The 25664-nt window shown below is 44.7% G+C and overlaps 2 protein-coding genes across 7 annotated transcripts in view; both read left to right on the top strand.

Annotated features, from left to right (window-relative positions):
* PIP5K1A (phosphatidylinositol-4-phosphate 5-kinase type 1 alpha) overlaps nt 1-7132 on the top strand; it is a 37513-nt gene extending 30381 nt beyond the window's left edge. For 2 of the 4 annotated variants that reach the window (XM_024762842.1, XM_024762844.1), the window contains 7 exons: nt 723-806; nt 1615-1663; nt 1868-1952; nt 3016-3162; nt 3359-3488; nt 6337-6385; nt 6635-7132. In XM_024762842.1, the coding sequence (XP_024618610.1) occupies nt 723-806; nt 1615-1663; nt 1868-1952; nt 3016-3162; nt 3359-3488; nt 6337-6385; nt 6635-6637 (547 nt within the window). In that variant the 3' untranslated portion in view covers nt 6638-7132. Of the gene's footprint in view, nt 1-722; nt 807-1614; nt 1664-1867; nt 1953-3015; nt 3163-3358; nt 3489-6336; nt 6386-6634 lie in introns of those variants that run through there. The other 2 variants (XR_003005675.1, XM_024762843.1) reach the window with 2 other exon arrangements.
* A 7839-nt stretch (nt 7133-14971) lies between these two features.
* Nucleotides 14972-24739, top strand: PSMD4 (proteasome 26S subunit ubiquitin receptor, non-ATPase 4). 3 transcript variants are annotated; one of them, XM_024762847.1, is made up of 11 exons: nt 15060-15105; nt 15360-15479; nt 19245-19385; nt 20398-20512; nt 20902-20988; nt 21232-21300; nt 21470-21685; nt 22069-22186; nt 22341-22472; nt 22557-22624; nt 23362-24739. In XM_024762847.1, the coding sequence occupies exons 3-11, from the start codon at nt 19264-19266 to the stop codon at nt 23530-23532; spliced, it is 1098 nt and encodes a 365-aa protein (XP_024618615.1). In that variant the 5' UTR covers nt 15060-15105; nt 15360-15479; nt 19245-19263; the 3' UTR covers nt 23533-24739. The 3 variants fall into 3 exon arrangements, with proteins under 3 accessions (XP_024618613.1, XP_024618614.1, XP_024618615.1); XM_024762845.1 differs by lacking the exon at nt 15360-15479 and having other exon boundaries at nt 14972-15105; nt 23362-24737; XM_024762846.1 differs by lacking the exon at nt 15360-15479 and having other exon boundaries at nt 14972-15105; nt 22069-22177; nt 23362-23650.
* Nucleotides 24740-25664: the final 925 nt, after the last annotated feature.

The raw sequence follows: 25664 nt of genomic DNA, 5'->3' as shown, positions 1-25664 counted from the left end.
ATTTTTTTTTTTTTTTTTTTTTTTTTTTTTCAAGACTTTTTAAAAAATGTTCGCTCAGAGTCTTAGATGCACGCCTGCAAATTATATTAGAACTTCATCAAAAACAATTTATTATAGACTTCTTTATGGAAGGTGTCTTTGTTACCATCATGGATCAAGGAAGTGTAGTTACTAAAGTATCAAATGTCTTTTAAGTGGTTTCATTTTAAAGTATTCTTTACCATGACTCTCCAGAAGAGTGTCTCAGTGGGCATAAATTAAAATATGAAAGTACTGGGGAGGAATTCCTGGGCGGTCCAGTGGTTAGGACTCTGTGCTTTCACTGCTGAGAGCCCTGGTTCGATCCCTGATCAGGGAACTAAGATCCCACAAGGCTTGCAGTGCAGCCAAAAAAAAAAAAAAAAGTAGAGTACTAAGAAAGTTTAGAGTTAATTGGGAGAGTATTCCTAAAATTGCTGAGTAGGGGTGATTTTTAGATTCTCTTCCGTGGATTTGGGGTGGGAGAGGCAGGCAGGTGAGATTTGGAGAGAAAGAGGTTACAGTACATAAGCCAAAGTGGGTGGGGCTGGGCGAAGTCTCTCGCTCTTCCCCAGCTTATGGAAGATGGGACTTCTAACTATGCTTAGGTCTCAGTTACATGTCCTGATCTGATTTGAGGTTAGCAGAAGCCTCTGCCTGCTAGACAAAAGATTTTCTTACTCTTTCCCTCTTGTCTTCCCCAGTATGGGTGGCATCCCGGCCCGGAATAGTAAAGGGGAAAGGCTGCTGCTTTATATTGGGATCATTGACATTCTTCAGTCTTACAGGTGAGGAGCATATAGATCCTAGGGGTAGAGTGGATGTGGATTTACTCACATCGCTTTTTTAGATGGGTGTCACCAAATTCTTCCTGAAGCAAGAAGAGTAAGTTGCAGTCTGGCTGCTTGCTTCCTTGGGTTTCAGATGGTTTTTTATTTCCTGATTATGCCTGTCTGTTGGCTTCCTTATCCCACCATCTCCCCAAACATAGCATACACCTCTGTGGAAAGCTGAGTCAGTCCTTAGAAGCACCAGGGTAGAAACGCCATCTCTCTGGCTTTTTGTGGAAGACCTGTGAGATGAGTCATACTCCACATTAGGATACAGCTGGAAACACATCCCTCCTTTCCATGGAGGAAAAACAAGAGGATCACTGTGTTCTGTGAAAAGCATTAGCCTGTGGAATTCAGGCAGTGGTGTGGTAGTGAAGGAAGAGCTGGAAATGTTAGACCCCAGTTTTGCTCCTGTAAGGTTTCAGGTACTAATGAGGACTGGACAGTACTTGACCCCCTTCCAGGTTTACCCATCTGTCCCTCCAGCTCCCCTTTTACAATAAATATTCTTGTCCCTGACTTGCCGGGACATATTAACTACCCCTTTCTGAGGGGGGCAATAATCGACTTATCTAGAAACAGCTTCGATCTCCATGTGGAATAAGCACTACCCTGTCTGTTCTTTGGAAAGCCAGCATAATAGTGGGGGTGCTTTCCCGGTCTCTCTCTTTGCTACTGTGATTGCTCTTTTAACTCTGTAAAGTAGAAAGCTATAAGGTCATTCGTTTAATGTTGAATGCATGATATACATTTTTCTTGTCAGGTTTGTTAAGAAGTTGGAGCACTCTTGGAAAGCTCTGGTACATGATGGGGTGAGTAGCAGTCAGCTAGAGGCTCTCCTCTTTCTGCCTCTCTCACTTTTGATTTGCCCCCTCAATTTCCTCTTACCTTATTTCATTTGTGGGTTCTACCCTTCTGCTAGGCTCTCATCCTAGGGAAAAATGGCCCTTGGACCAGAGATCCTCTTGCTGGGCCTCCTCCTCTCTAACTCTGCAGCCATCTCTTTTGCTCTGCAGGACACCGTATCAGTGCATCGCCCAAGCTTCTACGCCGAACGGTTCCAACGCTTCATGTGCACTACAGTGTTCAAGAAGATCCTCTGTAAGTGGCTTCTGCCAGATGACCCTCCAATGGCTCCCTTACTTCAAGAGATGGGGGGCAGGACACCTCTGTCAGGGAACTGCCAAAGCCAGAGGCTTCTCCTACTCTACCCACATCCCGTGAGAGCTGCTGCCCATCCTTATGTCAGTCACTTTGTCTGTCTCAGTTGTTTCCAAGTTGCTGCTTTCCCCCTGGCAATCCCTACATGTGTCATTGAGGGGAGGGGCATTTCTGAGAAATTGGTGGGGTTGTAAAAATGTTTAGTTGTGGGTGTAGGACCCATGCCACAGGCTGAGATAGGCGAAGCTGGACTTTTATGGACAGAGATAGGCAAGAATATTACCATATCCCCAAGGCCAGGAAGTTCTTAGATTAGGATCATAAGGTTGGAGAATCACTTACTCATTTCTGCTTAGCAGGTGTTCTTAGTCTCTTCCCTCAACTTTCTTGGTTGGGAAGTGCCAATGTTCTTCTTTCCAAACCTTTCACGCTGCTGCCACTGGCAGATTCCAGCTCCTCCTTCCCATCTCTGTCTCCTCATCATAGGCATCAGTTGTCCCTCGGTGAGGCAGAGCGGACTTAGGCATGCCAAACAGTCTTAAGAAACATGGAAAAATCCTTTCAAAGTCTTTTCAAAGTGATATATAAACAAGTGTAAAGTATCACCATCGTGCTGTGTGTGTAAGTGCTACAGGGATATAGAGTGAAAAGGTCATCTTTGTCTGGTTTAACTGAAGGATACTATTAAAGAACAAAGGAATTACAGAATAGGAGACATGTCATCAGGCGGAAGCAAAGCCATTGAGGTTGCTTGTAGGAGGGGAGAGATATGTGTCTCCTTTCCTCTAGGTTCTCTGCTTCTTTTCCAAAGTGAAGTGGACTGAGATGCCCCCTCCTCTGAAGAGTAGTTCATAGAGCCCATCTTTGTTGACATTAACCCCTTTTCCTGCTTTGCAGAGGAACAACTTTGGGTTTGTGTTGGGGACGCTAGCAAGTTGTATCTATGTCTTGGTGATGGTTTCTGAGGTGGGTGCTAAGTAGGCTCTCTCTTTCCCTTTTGAAGTGAAGCCCTCTCCTTCCAAAAAGTTTCGGTCTGGCTCATCTTTCTCTCGGCGAGCAGGCCCCAGCGGCAACTCCTGCGTAACTTACCAGCCATCGGTCTCTGGGGAACACAAGGCACAAGTGACAACAAAGGCGGAAGTGGAGCCAGGTCAGCGCCAGGGTTGGGGTCCCCGTGTGATGGGGGCACTCCCTCCCTTCCTTCTGAGTCCTTGTCTGCTTAGGACCTCTACTCCCTGTTCCTGTCCATGAAAATCCAAGTTGCTACATATTTTTTCCTATATTTTCCCCACCCCCTTTTCTCTTCTTTTTTATTTATTGATTTTCTTCCCCTTTCTTTTTTCCAGGCGTCCACTTCGGTCGTCCTGATGTTTTACCTCAGACTCCACCTTTAGAGAAAATCAGTGAGGTCTCGACTATTCCTGACCCCTATTTCTCACCTGTAGTTGGAGAGACTTTGCAAATGCTAACTACAAGGTTGGTTCCTTGGCCCCTTTCTCCATGTAATCTTCTCATCTCTCTCTTCAGGTCCTTGAGAACCTCCATAATTCTGTTTTTTCCAGAGACTATTGTTTGTCTTTTGCTCTTCACTAGATTTTTGCATGTTCATCTTCCTAAGAGCTCATCTTTAGTGATTTGGAAAAGTGTATCAACATCTCTGCATTTTTAGGGGGTGGTGGGAAGTCTTTATGTACAGACTTTCCTGGTATTCAATCAAAATACCCCAACTAATGCTTCATCTCCCGGTGAGTTAAGTGAGAATTCTTAGCTTAGGATTTAAGGCTGGAAAGATTCCCAGGCACTGAAGACAGTGAACAGTTAACCTTTCAAAAGGATCCAGTGTAAAGATTGTGATTTAATTTTTTGTTTTTGGTGTGTTAATCATCTTATTACATCATAATATATTACCCCAGAACTTAGTGACTTAAAATAACAAACATATATCATAGTTTCTGTGAGTTAGAAATCTGGGTGCAGCTTAACTGGGTCCTCTGGCTCAAGGTCTTTCATGATAGTGAAGCTCTTTGTCCAGGGCTAGGCTCATCTGAAGGCTCAACTGAGAGGCTTCACTTCTAAGCTCATTTATGTGGTTTTTGACAGGATTCAGTTTCTGGTGAGTTGCTGGACTGAGGGTCTTAGTTTCTTGCTGGCTGTTTTCTGTGGGCCTCCCTCAGTTCTTTGCCACATGAGCCCCTCCATAGGACAACTAAGAACATGGCAGCTCGCTTCCCTTAGCATGAGCAAGTGACAGTGCATGCACCTAAGCAGAAGCCACAGTCTTTCATAACCAAGTCTCCTATTCTGCATTCTAGTCATTTAATCTAGCCCACACTTGAGGAATGAATTACCTAAGAGTGTATCAGGAAGCAACGATCACTGTGGACTGTGAAACTAAAGAGACAGGCTGTCTTCTCCCCACACACCCAGCATACAGTGATGAGACAAACAATAGGTAATCTCTTCACACATTCCTGTATAAAAAAGGGAGAACGGGAGGCACAGAGGAGTCTGATCCATAGCTAGTCTAAACCCCAGCAAATGTTGGAGTTTCTTTTATCAGGTCTCAAAGCATGAGAATAATTCATGGCTCTTGGCTCTACCTTTTGGACTCTTGGTTTTGCCTTCTGAGTCTTCCTTTTTCATGAAAACTACAATGTGTTTGCAGCTGAGTAATTTTCTCAGCCTGCTTCTTGCCAGAATTTTGGGGATCCAGTGGTCTCTTTTCATTGTGTACTATTTCTGTCCCTTTCAGTCCAAGCAGGACAGTGTTTCTGCTACTATAATACCCTCAAAGATTTTGTGGGCCTCCTATGAATCTCATTGGGATTCACGCTATTAGAAGCCACAAATACCTTCTTGATAAGCTCTATGCTTCTTAGAGATCCTGTTAAGTTGAGAGGATCTGAGAGACATACCCTTAATCTTTTGAATCACCTTTTGTATGACTGAATAGTACTTTGAGTTCTTAACAGATATTTTACAGTCATACCCTTGGCTTCATCTGTAGACCACATTTTCCTGGCAGTGCCTTAGATTTTATCCATTTCTTAATTTTAGCGTTATTTGCTATCTGGAGAGGCTCAGAATTTTCAAAACCATCAAGTCTTGGCTTCCTTTTGTTTAATAGTCCTCCCCTGAACTTACTTTTCTTCTCTCATATTTTAACTATAAGCATTAAGAAGAAACCAGGTGGCACCTTCAGCACTTGGTTTAGAAATCTCCTTAGCCAGATCACCCAGTTCATGAGGCACGTATTCTACTTTTCACATAACTGTAGATGACATTGTTGATAAACTTTGTTCCACTACATTGCAAAGATCCCCTTTCCTTCAATTTTTAATAAGATTTTTTCACTTTAAGCCCTTACTGGCAATCCCCTTAAAGTCCAGAATTCTACAGTATACTCAGCGCACTTTTAAACTTTCACTAAAACTGTCCTCAAACCCAGTTCCCTCTTCCAGAGCCACTTCCACATTTTAGATTTTTATTACAGCAGTACTTCACTTCCAGGTACAAAAATATATATTATCTATTGTGTAACAAATCACCCCAAATTTTAGCAGCTAAAAACAACAAACATTATTATCTCAGATATAATGTAGCTTAAGAATCTGGGTGTAGCTTAGCTGGGTGCCTTTGGCTTAAAGTCTCTCAGGAGGTTACAGTGAAGCTAGTAGCCAGCAGTGTGGTCTCATCTGAAGGCTCGCCCAGGGGAGGATCAGCTTCCAAGCTTATCTATGTGGTTGTTGGCAGGATTCAGTTTCTTGTAGGCTATTGGGCTAAGGGCTCAGTTCTTTGTTGGCTCTTGGCCAGTTCCCTCAGTTCCTTGTCACATGGTCCTTTCCATAAGGCAGCTCACTGCATGGCAGCTAGCTTCCTCAGAGCAAACAAGTGAGAGAGCATGTACCCAAGAGGAAGCTATAGTCTTTTTGTAGCCTAATCTCAGAATTGACTTTACATCTCCTGTGGTGCATTCTGTTCACTAGAAGAAAGTCACTAAGTTCAGCCCACACTCAAGAGGAGAAAATTACACGATGGCATGACTATCAGACGGCAGTGTTCATTGGGTGCCTGCCACACCTGGGGATTGAAGAAGGTAGAGCAGGGTGTTAGGAAATATTTTATAGAAGTCAAGACAAAAAAGTAAATAGTTAATTAAAACAATGTGCTTCCAAATCTGGTAGCTTCTTAGCCCCTTCTTTTTGAATCCTAAATTGATTCCCAATGAAATGGAGAAGTAGTATGAGATTTGACCTGAGAGTCCCTTTTCTCATTTATTTACTAATTCTTCTTTCTGCCTCCATTTTTTCCCCCCTCCTGTTAGCTCAACCCTCTTGGAAAAGCATGAAGTTCCAGAGTCAGAGTTCATCCATGTAAGTGTCTGGGATGTAGGGGAGGTGGATGCTTTGGAAGGGTATAAAGAGCATCACTGATGGAGTGGAGCAGCAACATAATTGACAGGGTTAGGGGGACTGGGTGCCCCCCTAAATCTTACTTAAAAAAATTTTTTTTTCTGATACCTTGTACTTGGAAGCTGAGACTGAACTAGAAGGAAACTTGAATTCCTTTCCTGCCTCATCTCATACTGCACATCCTTAACTTTAAACCCTTTCCCTTTTCAGTGAACAAAAATCCTCAGAAGACCTGGAGCAAGATTCTACCATCTCTGTGATCCCAAGATGTCAGCCCTTGACCCAGCAATGCTGAGTTTTCTTTTACTTGGTCATCAAAAAAAGTGTAATGGAGGCTAAGGGAGCTCTCCGTCTCCTCCCTGAAGAAGAACCTCTTCTACTTCCCCTTCCTCATGAATGGGCATTAGTGCCTCGGACAGTTGAGGACAGCAGCATCCTCTCTACTCCTGAGCTGGGTGGCACAGGTTTTCTACTAGCCAGCCTTCCTTCCACAACTGAATTGTTTTCAAACCCCCATTCTTCCTGTTGGAAGTGGGGTTGCTGGACTTGGTGGTTTTCTTCCCCCTCATCTACCTTTCACCAGGAGCTGGACTCTTAATTTCCTCAGGACAGACTGGCTGGTACATTATCCCAACCTTAGCTCTTTTTCTGTGGAAGAAGACCCCTGTACTTTTTTTTTTTTTTTTTTTTTTTTTTTTTTTGCGGTATGCAGGCCTCTTACTGCTGTGGCCTCTCCTGTTGCAGAGCACAGGCTCCGGACGCGCAGGCTCAGCGGCCATGGCTCACGGGCCCAGCCGCTCCGCGGCATGCGGGATCCTCCCGGAGCAAGGCACAAACCTGCATCCCGCGCATCAGCAGGCGGACTCCCAACCACTGCGCCACCAGGGAAGCCCGTCCCCCTGTAATCTTTGTAAAGGTGTTTTGGGGGGTAAGGGTGTTTAACCACCTCCCAGCCTTCTTCTTTTGGTTCCTTAAAAAAGGAAAAGAAAAATAGCACACAATTTCAAGCCAGACAGTTTCAGATCAAAACTCCGTAAGTATTGGAGAGATGCATATTCATAGGGTTCCCTCAGAAGAGCCCTGGTGTTTGAGAAACAGAAGCTGCTCTGCCAGGAGCAGCTCCTCTTTAACTCCTCCTCTCTTAATGAATTTCTGAAAGCTGAAGGAATGGAGAGAGTGGGACATGGGGTAATCTTTACCCCTTTTGTTAAACAGTGGGGCAGTCATAGGGCTAAAAGGTCAGAACCCTTCCTAGGCAGGACCCTACTCACGGCCAGGCCATAATGATTATTACTGTTTTGCAATTTGAAATGTATTCTGCTTGTTTTTCTAAATATGAAGACTTATCAAATGAATTTTAGATTCTTCTCCAAAGGAGATTTCTTCCTTGCTCTTACCACCTTTTCCAACAGCGTTCTGCTGTTCATGGAGCTGAGATGGAGAAGGGAACACCTGTGTCTGTTTAACAGGTAGTCCATAACTGTGAGGCTAGAGCATATTCTCTTAAACTCATGGAGAGCCAGCAGATTCTTGCCTTAGTGAGGTCATTGCTGTGCCACATGCCCTGCCACCTCTCTTCATGCAGAGAACGTGGAAACAGGCTGTGTAATCCCTCTCCTCCCCATGTTCTCCATCTGATCCTCCTCCCCCTGTCAGGGGAAGAAGAGGGCCTGGCATCTCAGGCAGATTGTTGAATCCCCATCCTGTCCCCTCTCCATCCCACCCTTCCTTGATAGTAGGTTAGCTCATACCCCGAGTAACTGTCTATATTAGACACCCCCAGCCAGTTTCTGGCTGCCTGTCTTTGCTGCCATGTTCTTTTTTACAAGAAGAAAAGAAACAATTCTTGCTATTTTTTTTTCATAATTTACTATTTATGATGTATTTAAGTGTTTTATTCAGGACAGAGTTCTGTAGGGGGTGGGAGGGAATATTTGAGGGAGGCTGGGTCTTAGGGAAGGGAATGGGGAATCAACATTTTTATGAAGTGTCACTATTTGCCTCTACTTTGTATTGTTCAGAAATGGCAAATACAATATAAAAGTGATAAATACCTGGTTTTAATGTATTAAACTTTCATCATTTATTTAGACTTCTTGCTTCTTCCTGGTTCTTTTTCGTATACCATCTGCTCCACCCTCCTACCTCAGGCTCAGTTTTGTTCATGTTACCCTGAACAAATGCATCCTTTCCAGTTTTCCTCACTCCAGTTTCAGTCTAACTCAGAGTCTAACTGAGAGAAATGTCTTCATTCATTACCTACTGGTCACCTCCTCCCTCTTAACAACTTACACTTGACAAGGAAAAGCTGTGAATGAATAGGAAGGGAATTAATGTGGGTCTGTTGCCTAGGGATTTGGGGACCCATAGCTCAAAATTCTACTCAGGTTTAGGAGGAAAGGAGAGGGACAGTGGGATAAGCAAGCTTGAGATTGGTTGGCCCTAGGATTCTCTGCCTTTCCTTCCCTTGACCTGGCCCCAGGGTGTCTGTCACTCCTGGAAAAGCATAGAGACTGCTTTCCTCAGCTATGTGTTTTTCTCTTCTGTGAGGTTGAGCTTAGACTATTTTACTGGAATGGGAAACTAGACAAAAAGGGATGTTCTAAGGCGGTGGGGGAGATTTGGAGAGAAACAAACTAAAAAATGTTCCTTTCCACACCACTATTCCCTACCTTGTTAAGGTCATTCTACAAATATTTATGCAGCAGCTAATGAGCAAGAGCCATGAATGCACTGGGCAGTTGAAGGTCAAAAGAAGTAATTGACCTTCAAGGGTTTATAGTGTCCAGGAGGAGCACACACATACGTGCACACAAAAACAACATGTTAGATGTGATACAGTTAAGGATTTCAGTTCTCTGAAAGAGTGATACAGCATATAAAGGTCAAAGAAGATGAGAGGTTATTGTGGGCCTGAAGTGTTGGGGAAAGTTTCACTTGAGCACAAGGGCCTAGAGGTATGAGAATGATCTGTTTTAGAGAACAAGGAAGAGATCATGGTGAAAGCAATGGTGGAGGGAGACCTGAGTGAGAATATTGGAATAAGTATAGGTGGAGGCAACACTGGAAACCTGACTGATAAAAGCTGAGGGATTTTTATTTTAAACTGTAGGCAATGGGGAAGGATAGAACGTTTTTTGTCCCTAAGTGGGACATGATCAAAACAAAATTCTGAAACTAATCTGTTGACAAAGTTCTATCACAGTGGATAGAAAAAGCAGACAGTTTAGATTGTAATAATTTAGGTGTGAGGTGATGTGCGTCTAGGATGATGGTGGGTGGTATCAACTGGAGAGGAAGGGAGAGAATTGTGATGGTAATAAAAAGGAAAACAACTTTATGATAGAACAAGTAATTGGAATAAAGGAGGAATTGGGTATTCTCAAAGTTTTGAATTTGAGTTTAAGCCACAGGCTCAGCTCTCCTTTAGGCTGCGTAAGGAGAAGACTTCTTCCCAAAAAGGAATTGAATCTGAACATGTGGTAGGGAAAAAATGATCTTTCTGCCACCCTTACCTCATCACTCTTTTTAAAAACAAAAATCTTTATTGGAGTATAATTGCTATACAATGGCGTGTTAGTTTCTGCTTTATAACAAAGTGAATCAGCTATACATATACATATATCCCCATATCTCTTTCTTCTTGCATCTCCCTCCCTCCCACCCTCCCTATCGCACACCTCTAGGTGGTCACAAAGCACCGAGGTGATCTCCCTGTGCTATGCGACTGCTTCCCACTAGCTATCGATTTTACATTTGGTAGTGTGTATATGTCCATGCCACTCTCTCACTTTGTCCCAGCTTACCCTGCCCCCTCCCACTGTCCTCAGGTCCATTCTCTAGTAAGTCTGCGTCTTTATTCCTGTCCTGCCCCTAGGTTCTTCATAACCATTTTTTTTTTTAGATTCCATATATATGTGTTAGCATACAGTATTTGTTTTTCTCTTTCTGACTTCACTCTGTATGACAGACTCTAGGTCCATCCATCTCACTACAAATAACTCAATTTTGTTTCTTTTTATGGCTGAGTAATATTCCATTGTATATATGTGCAACATCTTTATCCATTCATCTGTTGATGGACACTTAGGTAGCTTCCATGTCCTGGCTATTGTAAATAGAGCCGCAGTGAACATTGTGGTACATGACTCTTTTTGAATTATGGCTTTCTCAGTAGTGGGATTGCTGGGTTGTATGGTAGTTCTATTTTTAGATTTTTAAGGAACCTCCATACTGTTCTTCATAGTGGCTGTATCAATTTACATTCCCACCAACTGTGCAAGCGGGGTCCCTTTTATCCACACCCTCTCCAGCATTTATTGTTTCTAGATTTTTTAATGATGGCCATTCTGACTGGTGTGAGGTGATACCTCATTGTAGTTTTGATTTGCATTTCTCTAATGATTAGTGATGTTGAGCATCCTTTCATGTGTTTGTTGGTAATATAGATATCTTCTTTGGAGAAATGTCTATTTAGGTCTTCTGCCCATTTTTGGATTGGGTTGTTTGTTTTTTTTATATTGAGCTGCATGAGCTATTCATAAATTTTGGAGATTAATCCTTTGTCAGTTGCTTCATTTGCAAATATTTTCTCCCATTCTGAGGGTTGTCTTTTCCTCTTGTTTATGTTTTCCTTTGCTGTGCAAAAACTGACCCTGAATAACCAAAGCAATCTTGAGAAACAAAAACGGAGCTGGAGGAATCAGGCTCCCTGACTTCAGACTATACTACAAAGCTACAGTAATTAAGACAGTATGGTACTGGCACAAAAACAGAAATATAGATCAATGGAACAGGATAGAAAGCCCAGAGATAAACCCACGCACATATGGTCACCTTGTTTTTGATAAAGGAGGCAAGAATATACAATGGAGCAAAGACAGCCTCTTTAGTAGGTGGTGCTGGGAAAACTGGACAGCTACATGTAAAAGAATGAAATTAGAACACTCCCTAACACCATACACAAAAGCAAACTCAAAATGGATTAAAGACCTAAATGTAAGGCCAGACACTATAAAACTCTTAGAGGAAAACATAGGCAGAACACTATGACATAAATCACAGCAAGATCCTTTTGACCCACCACCTAGAGAAATGGAAATAAAAACAAAAAACCAATGGGACCTAATGAAACTTAAAAGCTTTTGCATACCTCGTCACCCTTCAACATACTCAGGCAGCTGCTGAGTGGGTGCACTAGATGGTCAGAGGGTCCCTCTAGTGGTGGGTAGCAGCTACCACTTATTCTGCAGCTGTACCCTGCCATCTGTATTCAGATGCAGGTAGGGCCCGTTGCAAAAATGAGGGAAATCAAAACCATAGGATTATAAAGCTGGAAATCCTGGTCTAATGTTTTACTCTTAAGCATGTCAATCTCAGCTATTCTGAAAGTTATTTACCGCAGTTGGAGTCTCATTCAATCTTTAAACAAAGATTAGCCAGTTAAAATAGATTTCAGATTATCCTCTTCATTCCTGGGAATTCCCTGGTGGTCCAGGTTTAAGACTCTGCGCTTCCACTGCAGGGGGCCCGGGTTTGATCCCTTTTTGGGGAACTAAGATATTGCAAGCTGCATGGCACAGCCAAGAAAAATAAAGGGGCGTGTTGTTTTTAAAGAAAAAAAAAAAGCTGTTCATTCTTTAGTTTTTCAAAGACAAAGAGTTCAATATCATCTCCTGTAAAATTACTTCTTAAAAGTTCATTAAAAAGCATGAGTTATTTCTAATTTCTCCTTTTTTTTACAAAAGATTTTATTATGGAAATTTCCAAACCAAAAGCAGAGTATAGGAAACTGACATGTATGCATCACCCAGCTTCAATAATTGTCAACACAAATAAGGCCAATCTGTTTTATGTATACTTTCTACCCCACCCCTCCTTTCTCTCTGCACCTCCAAAGGATTAAGTTAAATCGCAGACATCATATCCGTTCATGCATAAATACCTCAATATATATAACTCAAGAGATGAGGGCTCTTTTTAAATATAACAACATTATCATGCCTTTAAAAATTGATAATTCCTTAATAATACCCGGGCAGTGGTCAATGTTAGCCAATTGTCTTACAAATGAATTTTTTTTGGCTGCGCTGTGCGGCTTGTGGGATCTTATTTCCCTGACCAGGGATCGAACCCGTGCCCTCGGCAGTGAAAGTGCAGAGTCCTAACCACTGGACCACCAGGGAAGTCCCGAAGTGAATTTTTACAGATAGGTTTTTTTGACCCCAATCTCTCTTGTACTCACTCCAAGTTTTTACCCTGACCACCCAACTGAAACATCTTTTATTAAGGTCGCTGATGACCTCAGTGTTGCTAAATATATGTCCTCATCTTACTTGACATGTCAGCAGCATCTGACAGTTTATTGCTCTTTGAAATACTTTTCTTCATTTAGCTTCTGGGATACTATGTGTTTTCTCCCGGTTGTCCTTACCAAGGTGCTACACTGCTCCATCTCCATCCTCTTTTCTGGTTCCTCCTTTCCTCTCTAACCTCTAAATGTTGAAATGTCCAGGGCTCAACCATAGGCCCCCTTCTTTTAGTCTACATTCACTCCCTAGGTAATGTTTTAAAGTTTTAAAGGCCCTGTATAATTTGTCAAACACCCCTGTCACCTCATGATTAGCTAAAAACTTCCAGATTTCTATCTCCAGCCCAGATCGTTTTTCTGAACTGCAAACTCATATATCTACCCACTTACTTGACATCTCCATTTAGGTGTCTAATAGGCATCTTAAATCTAATGTGTCCAAAGCTAAATTTCTGGTTCCTGCCCCTCCTAGCCCATCTTCAGAAATAGTGCCTCCATTCTTGTAGTTGCTTAGAATCAACTCTAGTGTTTTCCTTAACACTCCCGTTTCTTACATCCTCCAACAAATCCACTGGCAAATTTTCTAAGTTTTGTATCGTATGACATAATCAAAATCCATCCATATGTCACTATTTTCACGTCTTGTTACCACCCTACAATAAGCCACCAGCATATCTGATCACTGAAGTAGTCTGCTAACTGGTCTATATCCTGTTCTTTTCCCCCCACAGTCTGTTCTCAATGCAGCAGCCAGAGTGATCCTCTTCTGAAAATTTCCAACAGCTCCTATCTCAGAGTCCTTAAAATAATCTTTGCGATTGTACATGATTCAACCTTTCCACTCCCTTTGCCTCTCTGGCCTCATTTCTTCTCTCTCTCTCCCTCTACTCCAGCCTTCATGGTCTTAAGTACACTCTTGCCTCAGGGCACTTGCACTTTCTCTTTCCCCCAGGTATCCTTCAGGTCTCTTTTCAACTGTAAGTCTTCCCTAATATTCTGTTTATATAAAAAAGAAAACACATCCATCCTAGTTTTATCATTTGACAATATGTTTACTTATTGGTTTATTATCTACCTTCCCCATAGAATACAAGCTCCACAAGGGCAGACTTTATTATGTTCCCTTCCAAGTTCTCTACATCGTGTAGCTCCTTTTCAAAAAAATGTAATTCTTGTCTTGTTTTTAAAATATTTTGTTTATGTTTGAACTTGTCACTAATTATTTTTCTGTGCTTTTTTATTTTTCTTCCCTTTGCTGTCTACTATCCTGTCTATGGTTACAGTGACAGGTTTTGGTTTTTTTTTTTTTCTCTAGTGATACAGAGATTTAACTCCTACCAGCTGTGATGGTTACCAATAACTTTTGAACATATCCGTTAAAACTTTACCAACATTTAGGTAATATCTACAACACACTTGCCATCTCCATCTACTATCTACCATCTCTGTAGTCATGCCTTGGTCCCCCTCTCCTTTCCCCACTTCCTTCAAGATAGAGACCTGGAATTTCCGGTTTTACTTTGGGGTGTGTGTGTGTGTGTGTAGGGGAAGGTAGGCCAAGGCATTTATTTGTTTATTTTATTTTTGGCCGCGCGGTGGCATGTGGGATCTTACTTCCCTGACCAGGGATGGAACCTGTGCCCGCTGCAGTGGAAGCGCAGAGTCCTAACCACTGCAGGAAATTCCCAGCCAAGGCATTTTTTAATGTAATTCTTGATAAAGAAACCAAAACGGTTGACTAGGTTGTCTCCCATTCTTTGGGAGATTAGTTAAAATTACTGATTCGTCAAACTTTTTCTGCATTCCTACCATGTGTCAGGCTATGTAGTGCACTCAGGGATAGCAGAGATTGCCACCTTTCCTGCCTTACTGCAGTGGGAAAGATAGATACACAAGCAAATGCAATTCAGGGGCATAAGGGCTTAGTAGTTTGATGAACAAAGTGCCATGGGGAACAGAGTGAGCTGGAAAGTCACTAGTCATCCCACCGCTTTTTAAAAATGCTGACGCTGGAACAGACATAGCCACAGAACTTTCAAAGGTTCCTCCACAGCTTCTCTTAGATCCTGTCGGCAGGGAACCCCACCAGAAAACCTGAACGGCAGGGCAGGTGGAGGTGGGACCCTCTTTTTCACGTTATCTCGCCTTTCCCCCAACACCCACCCGCCCCAAACGTCTCTTTTATTTTGGCGGCGCCTACAACTCCCAGAACGCAACGTGGAGGATGGAGGCGGAACCAACTGGCGGAGCTGAGATCAGTGATTGGTGATGAGCGCTGGGCCAATTGGAGGAGTTGTTGTTAGGTGGTCCAGGAGAACCGGTCGGGGAGGCAGGAAGGCGGCAAGATGGTGTTGGAAAGCACTATGGTTTGGTGAGGAGCTACCTCGGGCCCCCGTGGGGAGCGGGACTGGGTCGGGGGCGCGTGTAGCTCGGAGGCCGGGCGGACCTCGGGTGGGTGAGCGCGCCTGATGGGCGAGATGAGGCCTTGGGCCGGGAGGGAAGGAGCCCCATCGACTCCCTGAGTCATCCCGGAGGTAGTTCCCGGAGGACAGGCCCGGGGTACTCCCCTTAACCCTCAATCCGCGGACAGTCATTGATCGGCCCTGCTGCCTTTCTCTGTTCCAGCTTCGTCTTCTCTAGCCCAGCTCAGGCCTGTCTTTAGCCAGAGTCCTCCTTCTCGGACTCATCGTGATAGTCTTCTGCCCTTCTCTCTTCTTCGCAGAATGATGGATGTTAGAAAGAGAGGTGATAAATCCCTTCCCCGCCCCATTCACTCGTCTCTAACTCCATTGCCTTTCCCTGTATCATCTTCAGAAGTACTCTTTATAGCTTGCTTTCTAAGTGTCAGACATTTAATTTACTTTATCTGCCTTAAACCTCGCAGTACTTCAAGGTAAACATCCCTCCCTTTTGCAGATGAGGATACCAAGTCTCGGCAATTTTAAATGACTTATACAAAGTCACACAGCTAATTAAATGGTGAAGCCAAGGTTTAAACCCAGGATTATCTGACGCAGAGGCTCTTATCCAGTGAGCTAGCTCTCTTCATCAGTCTCAGACATGGCTGAGTAGCTATTGGGAGTCAGATTAGAAGCTGAGGACCAAACTTTTGCAAGGTTTCAAGAGTTTCTTCTAAGTGTGAGCATAGAATGAAAACAGAATAGTACACAAACACACAAATCTCCAATTGCATGGAACAGACACCTAGGAGTTTTCTTTTTGCCGGGAGGATAGCGTTGCCAGATAACATGTTGGATGCCCAGTTAAATTTGAATTTCACATAAACAATAGTTTTTAATATCAAAAAGTGGCTATAAGTGTGTCACAAATATCGTGTGGGGCATACTTATACTAAAAAGTTGTTGTTCATCTGAAATTCAAATTTAACTGGGAGTCCTATATTTTCGTTTGCTAAATATGGCAGCCTGTGGGAGAGAGCATGTTAAGAGTAGAAAGAGGACAGGATTTGGAATCCAAAAACCTGTGTTTTTAGTACTTACCAGCTGCATGTTCTTGAGAATGTAGTAAATCTCTCACTTTATCTATAAAATGGGACTATAATAGTAACATCTACTTGTAGCACAAGTAGGCAAAATGTAGGTCGTGGTGGTCTGTAAACTGTACAGCACTGTACATCTATTAGTTGCCATGGTACTTGAGTCCTCAAGAAAGAATTTAAGAAGGGCCTTGAAGGGACTTAGACAAATGTTAAGGAGAGGCCATTACGAGTAGGGAGAAGGGCATAAAGAAAGCTGCTGAAGTGTAAATTATCAAGGCATGTTTAGGAAGTAGGAAATAGACTAGTATGACTTTATTATTAGGTTGTTGGTTTAAGGTAGTTCCTTTTTTTAGAGAAAGGTAGATACAACCAGGTAGAAGGCCACAAATGTCAGGCTGGGGAGGTTGAGTTCCGTCCTGTACCCTTCAGTATAGGACTACCGAAAAAGTTCTGAGGTTGGTCGAGGCACAGCTGTATACAAAATGGAATGTAAGAATATTGATCTGGCTTGACGTATAGGAGGAAAGATTAGGTCCAGAGAGACGTATTGGTGGTCTATTGTACTAGCCCGGCCTTAGAATAACGGTGAGAGTCACTCCTTTTCTCATGCTTTGCTGTGCATCAGAGTTCACTGGAGGAGCTTATTTAAAAATGGTGTGTATTTGACTCTACTCTCAATCTTCTGAATCAGACACCCAGCCACGGAAGTTTAGGCATTCTGTATTCTTTTTTTTAAATGAAGGCTTTATGGAATAGCTGAATAATATCATAAGCCCTTTTTGATATGAATTTTTTTTTTTTTTTTGCGGGTCGTGGGCCTCTCACTTTTTGGGCCCTTTTAATGTTAAGCATTCTTTATTCTTTTTTTTAAATGAAGGCTTTATGGAATAGCTGAATAATATCATAAGCCCTTTTTGATATGAATTTTTTTTTTTTTTTTTGCAGTACGTGGGCCTCTCACTCTTGTGGCCTCTCCCGTTGCGGAGCACAGGCTCCAGACGCGTAGGCTCAGCAGCCATGGCTCATGGGCCCAGCCGCTCCATGGCATGTGGGAACTTCCCAGACCGGGGCACGAACCCATGTCCCCTCCATCAGCAGGTGGACTCTGAACCACTGCGCCACCAGGGAAGCCCTGATATGAATTTTTGTTGGGAAAAATAACACACCATTGCACAAAAGTAGTCACAGGAAATACATATATTATTACATTCATATAAAGTTGAACATTGGGAAAACTAAACAGTACACTTTTTGGAGATGCATACATAGTTGTGAAGGCATCTGTGTTTTTAACAGTGCCAGCACCACCATCACCCTCCAAGTGGTTCTGATGCACGCATGACAGTGTGAGAACTACCGCCATGTTCTGCACTGTGAGTTCTCCCTCCCTCTCAGGCCCCCCTTCCTCTGACACCTTCCTTCCAGCCCTCATCCATCTGCTGGTCTTGCCCACAGTCTTTATTTTTTATTTTATTTTATTTATTTATTTTTGTTTGTGTTGGGTCTTCGTTTCTGTGCAAGGGCTTTCTCCAGTTGTGGCGAGCGGGGGGGCCACTCTTCATTGCAGTGCGCGGGCCTCTCACTGTCGCGGCCTCTCCCGTTGCGGAGCACAGGTTCCAGACGCGCAGGCTCAGTAGTTGTGGCTCACGGGCTTAGTTGCTCCGCGGCATGTGGGATCTTCCCAGACCAGGGCTCGAACCCATGTCCCCTGTATTGGCAGGCAGATTCTTAACCACTGCACCACCAGGGAAGCCCCCCACAGTCTTTATACTTAGCTATTCCATCTGGCTGATCCTCAAAGCTTCCATTGTTTTTATATTTGGACTCACCTGCTGTATTTGAAGCTAGAAAGGCAGTTACTTCCCTGCTGGGAAAGTAATTGGAAACGGTGTATCAGGGAAAAAAGAATGTAATGCATGGTCAGTAGAGTCTGCCCTTGACCTCCTTTATATAGATTGAATTTCCACTATAAGAACTAATCTGTGTTTCATGCTTACTGTTAGGCACTGTGCTAAGTGCTTTCCATGCATTTAATCCTCAGCAACCCTGTGAGTGTAGGTATAATAAAACCCATTTTTCAGATGAGGTAACTGGATCTTAGAGAAATTAAGTAGCTTCCTCAGGATCACAGAACTAGTAAGTAGCAGAGTGGAGATTTGAGCCTGTGCCTGAACACTGCCCTTCCCTCCCTTTCTACTTGTCTTCCAGTAGCTTCTTAATTACCTCTCTTCGTCACTTTTATTTTATTATTATTATTTTTTTTTTGCGGTACGCGGGCCTCTCACTGTTGTGGCCTCTCCCGCTGCGGAGCACAGGCTCCGGACACGCAGGCTCAGCGGCCATGGCTCACGGGCCCAGCCGCTCTGCGGCATGTGGGATCTTCCCGGACCGGGGCACAAACCCGTGTCCCCTGCATCGGCAGGTGGACTCTCAACCACTGCGCCACCAGGGAAGCCTTGAAACCTCATTTTTGCAGTTCAGTCCAGCTGCCAAAGCTGTTAAACATTTAACCAGATAATTACATTGTGCCTTCCTGCACTCAGTGCTGCCAAGTGTGTATTATTTTACAAGTATTTTACAAATATTTTTAAGTTGCCCTCTTCATTGCCTACCTTTGGAATACTCCTATTTTAGTAGCAGACAACATGTTCCTCCATAACCATGATTAATAACGCTTAATGCACCTCATAAGAAGGTGGTTGTGGTACATTAGTAGCTCGCAGCCTTGGGTACTTACATTATCACTTGTGGAGACTTAAAAAGTTTTTCCTCCTTTGGTTATTTTGAGGCAGTAAGTCTAGAAGAAGGCTTGGTCATCTGCATAAAGAGAAAAGAAAAAGAAAAAAGGTTGCAGGTGATTCTCTCTTCCGCAAAGACTGAGAGCCGCTGCCATACACCACAGTGCCCCTCACGGGAGAGTTGTTGAAGGAGGTGGGGGTCCCTGGAACTGGAGAGGATGTCTCAGATCCTGCGGTGTGTCTTCTTTCTCCTCCTTCACCCTAATCTGACAGCGTGGACAACAGCGAGTATATGCGGAACGGGGACTTCCTACCCACCCGGCTACAGGCCCAGCAGGATGCCGTCAACATAGTCTGTCACTCCAAGACCCGTAGTAACCCTGAGAACAACGTGGGCCTCATCACACTGGCCAAGTACGTGGGGCAGAGCAGGAGGGGTTTGGGGGAGGCGGGGGTGTTTTCTATATGTGACCCACTGTGGTGCCCAGGTTGCTACCCTTTTGTAGATTCCATGAGGCTTCCATGAGAACTTCCTAGACTACCTTCTTCACTGTTCAGTATAAATATAAACAGCAACTTGTTTTTAATATTAACCTGAATTTAATACAGTTATGAAGCTAAATCTCCTGGGGTAAAATTTCACAGTGTATTTTTTCTTTTTTCTGGATGCACTGTGCGGCATGTGGGATCTTAGTTCCCTGACCAGGGATCAAGCCCCTGCCCCTTCTAGTGGAAGTGTGGAGTCTTAACCACTGGACCGCCAAGGAAGTTCCCACAGTGTATTTTAAAGGCAGTAAAAAGCAGTTTTGGGTCAGAGCCCCAGGGCGTATATCACACAGCCTATTACCCCAAAAGTGATTTGTTTTAGGAACTGATAATCCTCAAATGAGTGACCACCCATCCCGATATACATGTTATTAGCTAGAAAATGGGTCTAGAAATGGAGAGGGTAGGAGAGATAAGAAGGCGCATCCAGATATTGTAGAGGATTCCCAGGGCTCCGAGAGCAAGATGACATGAGAGAGGTTGGGGGAAGTATTGGGAGGAAGAGGGCAAGTTTCTCACAAAATCAACCACTTCTTATTTTCTGTGTTTCATGTCTAAACACTAGATGTTTTTCTCTAGTTTTATTGAGATGTAATTGACATGAAGTTTAAGGTGTACAAGATAATGATTTGATAAATGTGTATGTTGCAAAATGATCACCACAGTAAGTTTAATTAATACCCATGTCTCACGTAGTTAACAAATTTTTTTCCTTGTGATGAGAACTTATAAGATCCACTCGCTAAACACTAGATATTTGATTAAGAAAAATAGAGATTACAGTTATTATCAAGGTCCCCAAAGAAAAGATTAGTCAAACACAGTTTGGAGGCACTTGTCCTGACCTGAAATCACAGAAGGTGCTTTCTCCACATCCCAGTGACTGTGAAGTGCTGACCACACTCACCCCTGACACCGGCCGCATCCTGTCTAAGCTCCACACTGTCCAACCCAAAGGCAAGATCACCTTCTGCACTGGCATCCGCGTGGCCCATGTGAGTCCTGTTGGATCCCTTTGGTGGTTCCTCCTTGCTCTGGGCTTCTGCCTCCACCCTTGTTCATTTTTCCCCTGGACTCTTGAGCTAGAACCAGCGCGAGGGAGGAGAAGTGACCTAGAGAAAGGAGTAGAAAGGATATGATGGGATGAATCCCAGGATCGGTGAAGATCATGAAGGGAAACATCCCTAGAATTGAGAATTAACCCCTCTTCCTTATCCACGGAGAGGCACAGCAAGAAGGGAAGGGTGTAGGAGGGGGTTTAGACCTGGTGTGAGCATGATGGTAGGCTCGAGGTACACAGAAGCCATAGAAAAAGAGCAGAGTAACAGGAAAGAGCTGGGTGATTCCTCTGGCTGACTCCAGGAACTTCCTCTTCCTTTTCAAGCTGGCCCTGAAGCACCGACAGGGCAAGAATCACAAGATGCGAATCATTGCCTTTGTGGGAAGCCCCGTGGAGGACAATGAGAAGGATGTGAGTCCAAGTGATAACTGGGGAATTTGGGCACCACATGTTTGGGAATGGGGTCTTTTGGCCCTTAGGAGAGCCAGAGAGGCATTGGGTTCATCACTTTGGGGAAAGGAGGATGTGCAGAATTCAGTGTTTCTGTTGGGGGACCTTGGAGAGGTGTACCAATTCCTGTATGCTTTTGTGAGGTGTGTCATCTCCCATCATGGTATGGAATAGATTTCCTTATTTCTCTCCCCTTCTTCCCAGCTGGTGAAACTGGCTAAACGCCTCAAGAAGGAGAAAGTAAATGTTGACATTATCAATTTTGGGGAAGAGGTGAGTAAGGACCATTCGGGGGGCATTGACTGCTGTGGTTGTAAACAGAGAACAGTCCTTACCCAGAGGAGTGTCTGCATGTGGGAGAGTAGCTACAGACAGGAGCTGACATGGCAGAGAATGGGGGGCAGGGCGAGAAGGAGAGCCTCCTATGTTCTTCCCTCCCCAGGAGGTGAACACAGAAAAGCTGACCGCCTTTGTAAACACACTGAATGGCAAAGATGGAACCGGTTCTCATCTGGTGACAGTGCCTCCTGGGCCCAGCTTGGCTGATGCCCTCATCAGTTCTCCAATTCTGGCTGGGGAAGGCGGTGCCATGCTGGGTCTTGGTGCCAGTGACTTTGAATTTGGAGTGGATCCCAGTGCTGATCCTGAGCTGGCCTTGGTGAGCAAACGTTGACCTCAGGGGACCTTCCTTGTCCTCCTCTACTGGTCCACACGGCACATAGCTTCTCTAGGGCTAGACAGTCCTAATACCCTTGCTCGTTTTCCCAGACCCCCTCTTGGTCCCTCTTCCCCACAGTTCTGTCTGATCTCTAGGGATACCAATGTCAGATTCTCTCTTGTTCACTTCTGCCCGTTAAACCCCAGGTTTCTCCCAAGTCCGTCCTTTTTTGCTATATCACCTGTTCTCTCTCCAGCCCCTTCCCCACGTGTATAAACCAGAAGCTCCCCCTTTACGGTCTGTTCCCACCCCTCAGCTGCCTTCCCCAGCTGCCTTCCCTGGTGCCCAGGGCTGGATGTCTGACTTCCCTTGCCCTTGGCCAGGCCCTTCGTGTTTCTATGGAAGAGCAGCGGCAGCGGCAGGAGGAGGAGGCGCGGCGGGCAGCTGCCGCCTCTGCTGCTGAGGCCGGAATTGCTACGACTGGGACTGAAGGTGAAAGAGGTGGAATCTGAAGTCCCGGGACTGCGGGGTGCTCAGTGGAGGCCTGATGTAGATGGGGGTGGGGGGTCTGGCAGTGTGGGAACGCGTGGGCTTGGGGGTGGGTCTTTGTGGAATATGGCATGGTTCCACCCCGCCGCTCTCTCCCTTTTCCCAGACTCGGACGATGCCCTGCTGAAGATGACCATCAGCCAGCAGGAGTTTGGCCGCACGGGGCTCCCCGACCTAAGTAGTATGACCGAGGAAGAGCAGATTGCCTATGCCATGCAGATGTCCCTCCAGGGCGCAGGTGAGCCAGAACCTGGGTGGTTGTGCTGAGGCGGAGACATTGGGTGAGGACATGAAACTGAACGGACTGACCTCTTTTCCTCAGAATTTGGCCAGGCAGAATCAGCTGACATTGATGCCAGTTCAGCCATGGACACATCTGAGCCCGCCAAGGTAAGGGCCAGCAATAACTCCCTGCCCCATCAGGCTTAAAATCCCCTTGTGTTCAGATCCTCAGCCCACTAGGCCTGGGACTATTCCTCTCTTGGGGTTTCATAGATGAGCTCTTGCAGGAGCAGAAGGAAAGAAACACATGGATATACATTCCTTGTATGTCAACCTTGCTAAGGCAAGAATGCTAGTGGCCAGAGTTGGAGAGGTGTCCTAGTATTTTGTAATTTTCCTTCCTTGCTGGTGGGAGCAGTCTGGACAATTCTCAGTGCTATCATCTTCCCAGGAGGGTGAAGAAAGGGTCCAGGAAAAAGAAAGTGGGGAGAGTGGGTGTCTGACAGCAGGAAACCTAAAGGTGATGGCATCTGTTTTTATCCTTTGAGCTCAGAAAGCAGAGTTCTCAGGCTTCTCCTCTAATCGGTCAGTAATAAATGTTTGGGGGAATTCTCTGGTGGTCCAGTGGTTAGGACTTTGCACTTTCACTGCCAGGGGCCTGGGTTTGATCCCTGGTCGGGGAACTAAGGTCTCGCAAGCCACGCCAGTGGGGCCGAAAAACTAAACGAAAATAAATGTTTGAGTTCATACTGTGTATAGGCGCTGGGTATCTTCCCAAATCCTCCTTCCTGTCCTTGGCCAGAGGTGCCCTCCACCCCCAGTCAGGTGCGCTCCCATCTCCTACACTTGCTTGCTCCCCGGCCAGCCTACCCCCGCTGCCCGGAGCTGACACAGCCCTTTTTCAGGAGGAGGATGATTATGATGTGATGCAGGACCCCGAGTTCCTTCAGAGTGTCCTGGAGAACCTTCCAGGTGTGGATCCCAACAATGAGGCCATTCGAAATGCCATGGGCTCCCTGGCTTCCCAGGCCACCAAGGATGGCAAGAAGGACAAGAAGGAGGAGGACAAGAAGTGAGACTGGAGGGAAAAGGGAGCTGAGCCTGTGCAGGGGGCCGAGTAGGGTGGGTGGGATATAGAGTTAGATGCGTTGTCTGTGACCACTGCAACCTAAATAAAGCTTGGCAACTTTTTTTCTTTTTTGCTTCAAACAGCAGTAGCTTTGAGTGTGACCATTCCCCTTCCACCCATCTCCACCCCTGACAATCCTTCCTTAGGAAAAACTTTGCTGAGAGCCACCTGTGCTAGGCAGTGGGGCCACAGAGGGGAACAGAAAACAGTACTGGCCTCTGGCCTTTTTTGCTGTATCACCTGTTATCTCTCCAGCTCCTTCCCCATGTGTATAATCTGAAGGGCCAGCCTGTAAATGAGCAGTTACCTGCGTCTAATAAGTGTGCAAAGAGAGGCCTGAACAGGCACTGTGGAAATGATGAAGAGAGAGTGCCAAACCCTTGCAGCCTCTGGGAAGGCTCCTGGAGGCAATGTTTGAGCCCTCATCAGCCAGCGAGCAAGAGATAGGGATGCTTCCAGTCTGCAGGAACAGCGTGTGCTGATGGCGCGGAGGCACTTTGTCACTCAAAGACCGGTTGGGCGAGTGACAGGAGATGGAGGTGGAAAAGTCGGCAACAGTCAGAACACCAAAGGTCAGGGATCTTTGAGGCCTGACTTTCACAAGGTGGGGTCTGTGAAGGAGAAACATGATGTGTCTCCTTGGAGCACCAAATTTAGAGGAAGGTTTTTTGTGGGGCATGGACTAGAATGCACAATTCACATAATCTCCCCCTTTGTTTATTATATTTGAAGAGGTAAATAATATTTTACACATAAAATACTTAACCTATATATAAATTGTGACATGTAAGAAAACTGACATCTGAAACCACTCAATGTAAGAGCTGGAATATTCCTAACACCTTGTCACATACCTATGCCTTTTTTTTTTTAAACATCTTTATTGGAGTATAATTGCTTTACAGTAGTGTGTTAATTTCTGCTTTATAACAGAGTGAATAAGTTTTACATATACATGTGTCCCCATATCTCTTCTCTCACCTATGCCTTCTTGAACCCACCTCTTTACAGCCTCCTCAGACATAACTGTTATCTTGAATTTCACATTTATTATTTTTTCCCCTTCACAGTTTTCTCATATACATAAAGATTTCTGACGAGAATGTTTAGTTTTGTATGTGTTTGAGCCTTATAAAAAATAGTTTTAGGGAATTCTCTGGTGGTCCAGTGATAAGGACTCGGCGCTTTCACAGCTGGGGCCCCGGGTTCAATCCCTCATTGGGGAACTGAGATCCCACAAGCTGAGTGGCATGGTCAAAAAAAATTTAAAAATAGTTTTATACTGTGAGACTTTCAGGACTCACTTTTTTTTTTTTTCTTGCGGTACGCGGGCCTCTCACTGTTGTGGCCTCTCCCATTGCAGAGCACAGGCTCCGGACACGCAGGCTCAGTGGCCATGGCTCACGGGCCCAGCTGCTCCGCAGCATGTGGGATCTTCCCGGTCCGGGGCACGAACCCGTGTCCCCTGCATCGGCAGGCGGACTCTCAACCACTGCGCCACTAGGGAAGCCCCCAGGACTCACTTTTTAAACAATGTTTTGTTTCTGAGGTTCATCAGAGTTGCTGCACATAGCTGCTGCTTGTTCATATTTCATGGTTGTATATATATCATGTGAATATTCTATAATCTCTCCATTTTCCTGTGGATGGATCTGGCATTGCTTCCAGTTATTTTTCTATTACCAACAGGATCACAATGGAATTTTTCATACACCTCTCTGGATGCACCTGTACAGGAGTTTCTTTAGGATACTTTACAGGATAATGCTGAATTGTTTTTCGAAGTGGTTGTATGAATTTGCACTCCTTCCTGCAGTATAAGAGTTCCTATTGACCACATCCTTTTCAGCCCTAGGGATCATTAAAAGTTCTTAATTTCGTCCGAACTGGTGAGGATAAAATGATAACTCATGGTCTCTTTTTTTTTTTTGGCTGTGTTGGGTCTTCGTTGCTGCACACGGGCTTTCTCTAGTTGCAGCGAGTGGGGGCTACTCTTCGTTGTGGTGCACGGGCTTCTCATTGCAGTGGCTTCTCTTGTTGCGGAACACAGGCTCTAGGCGCGCAGGCTCAGTAGTTGTG

The sequence above is a fragment of the Neophocaena asiaeorientalis genome, unplaced genomic scaffold (assembly GCF_003031525.2).
Source record: "Neophocaena asiaeorientalis asiaeorientalis breed wild unplaced genomic scaffold, Neophocaena_asiaeorientalis_V1.1 scaffold167, whole genome shotgun sequence".
NCBI classification, from domain to species: Eukaryota; Metazoa; Chordata; class Mammalia; order Artiodactyla; family Phocoenidae; genus Neophocaena; species Neophocaena asiaeorientalis.
Note: the sequence above shows the minus strand (reverse complement) of the source record. Positions and strands in the feature narration are given on the sequence as shown.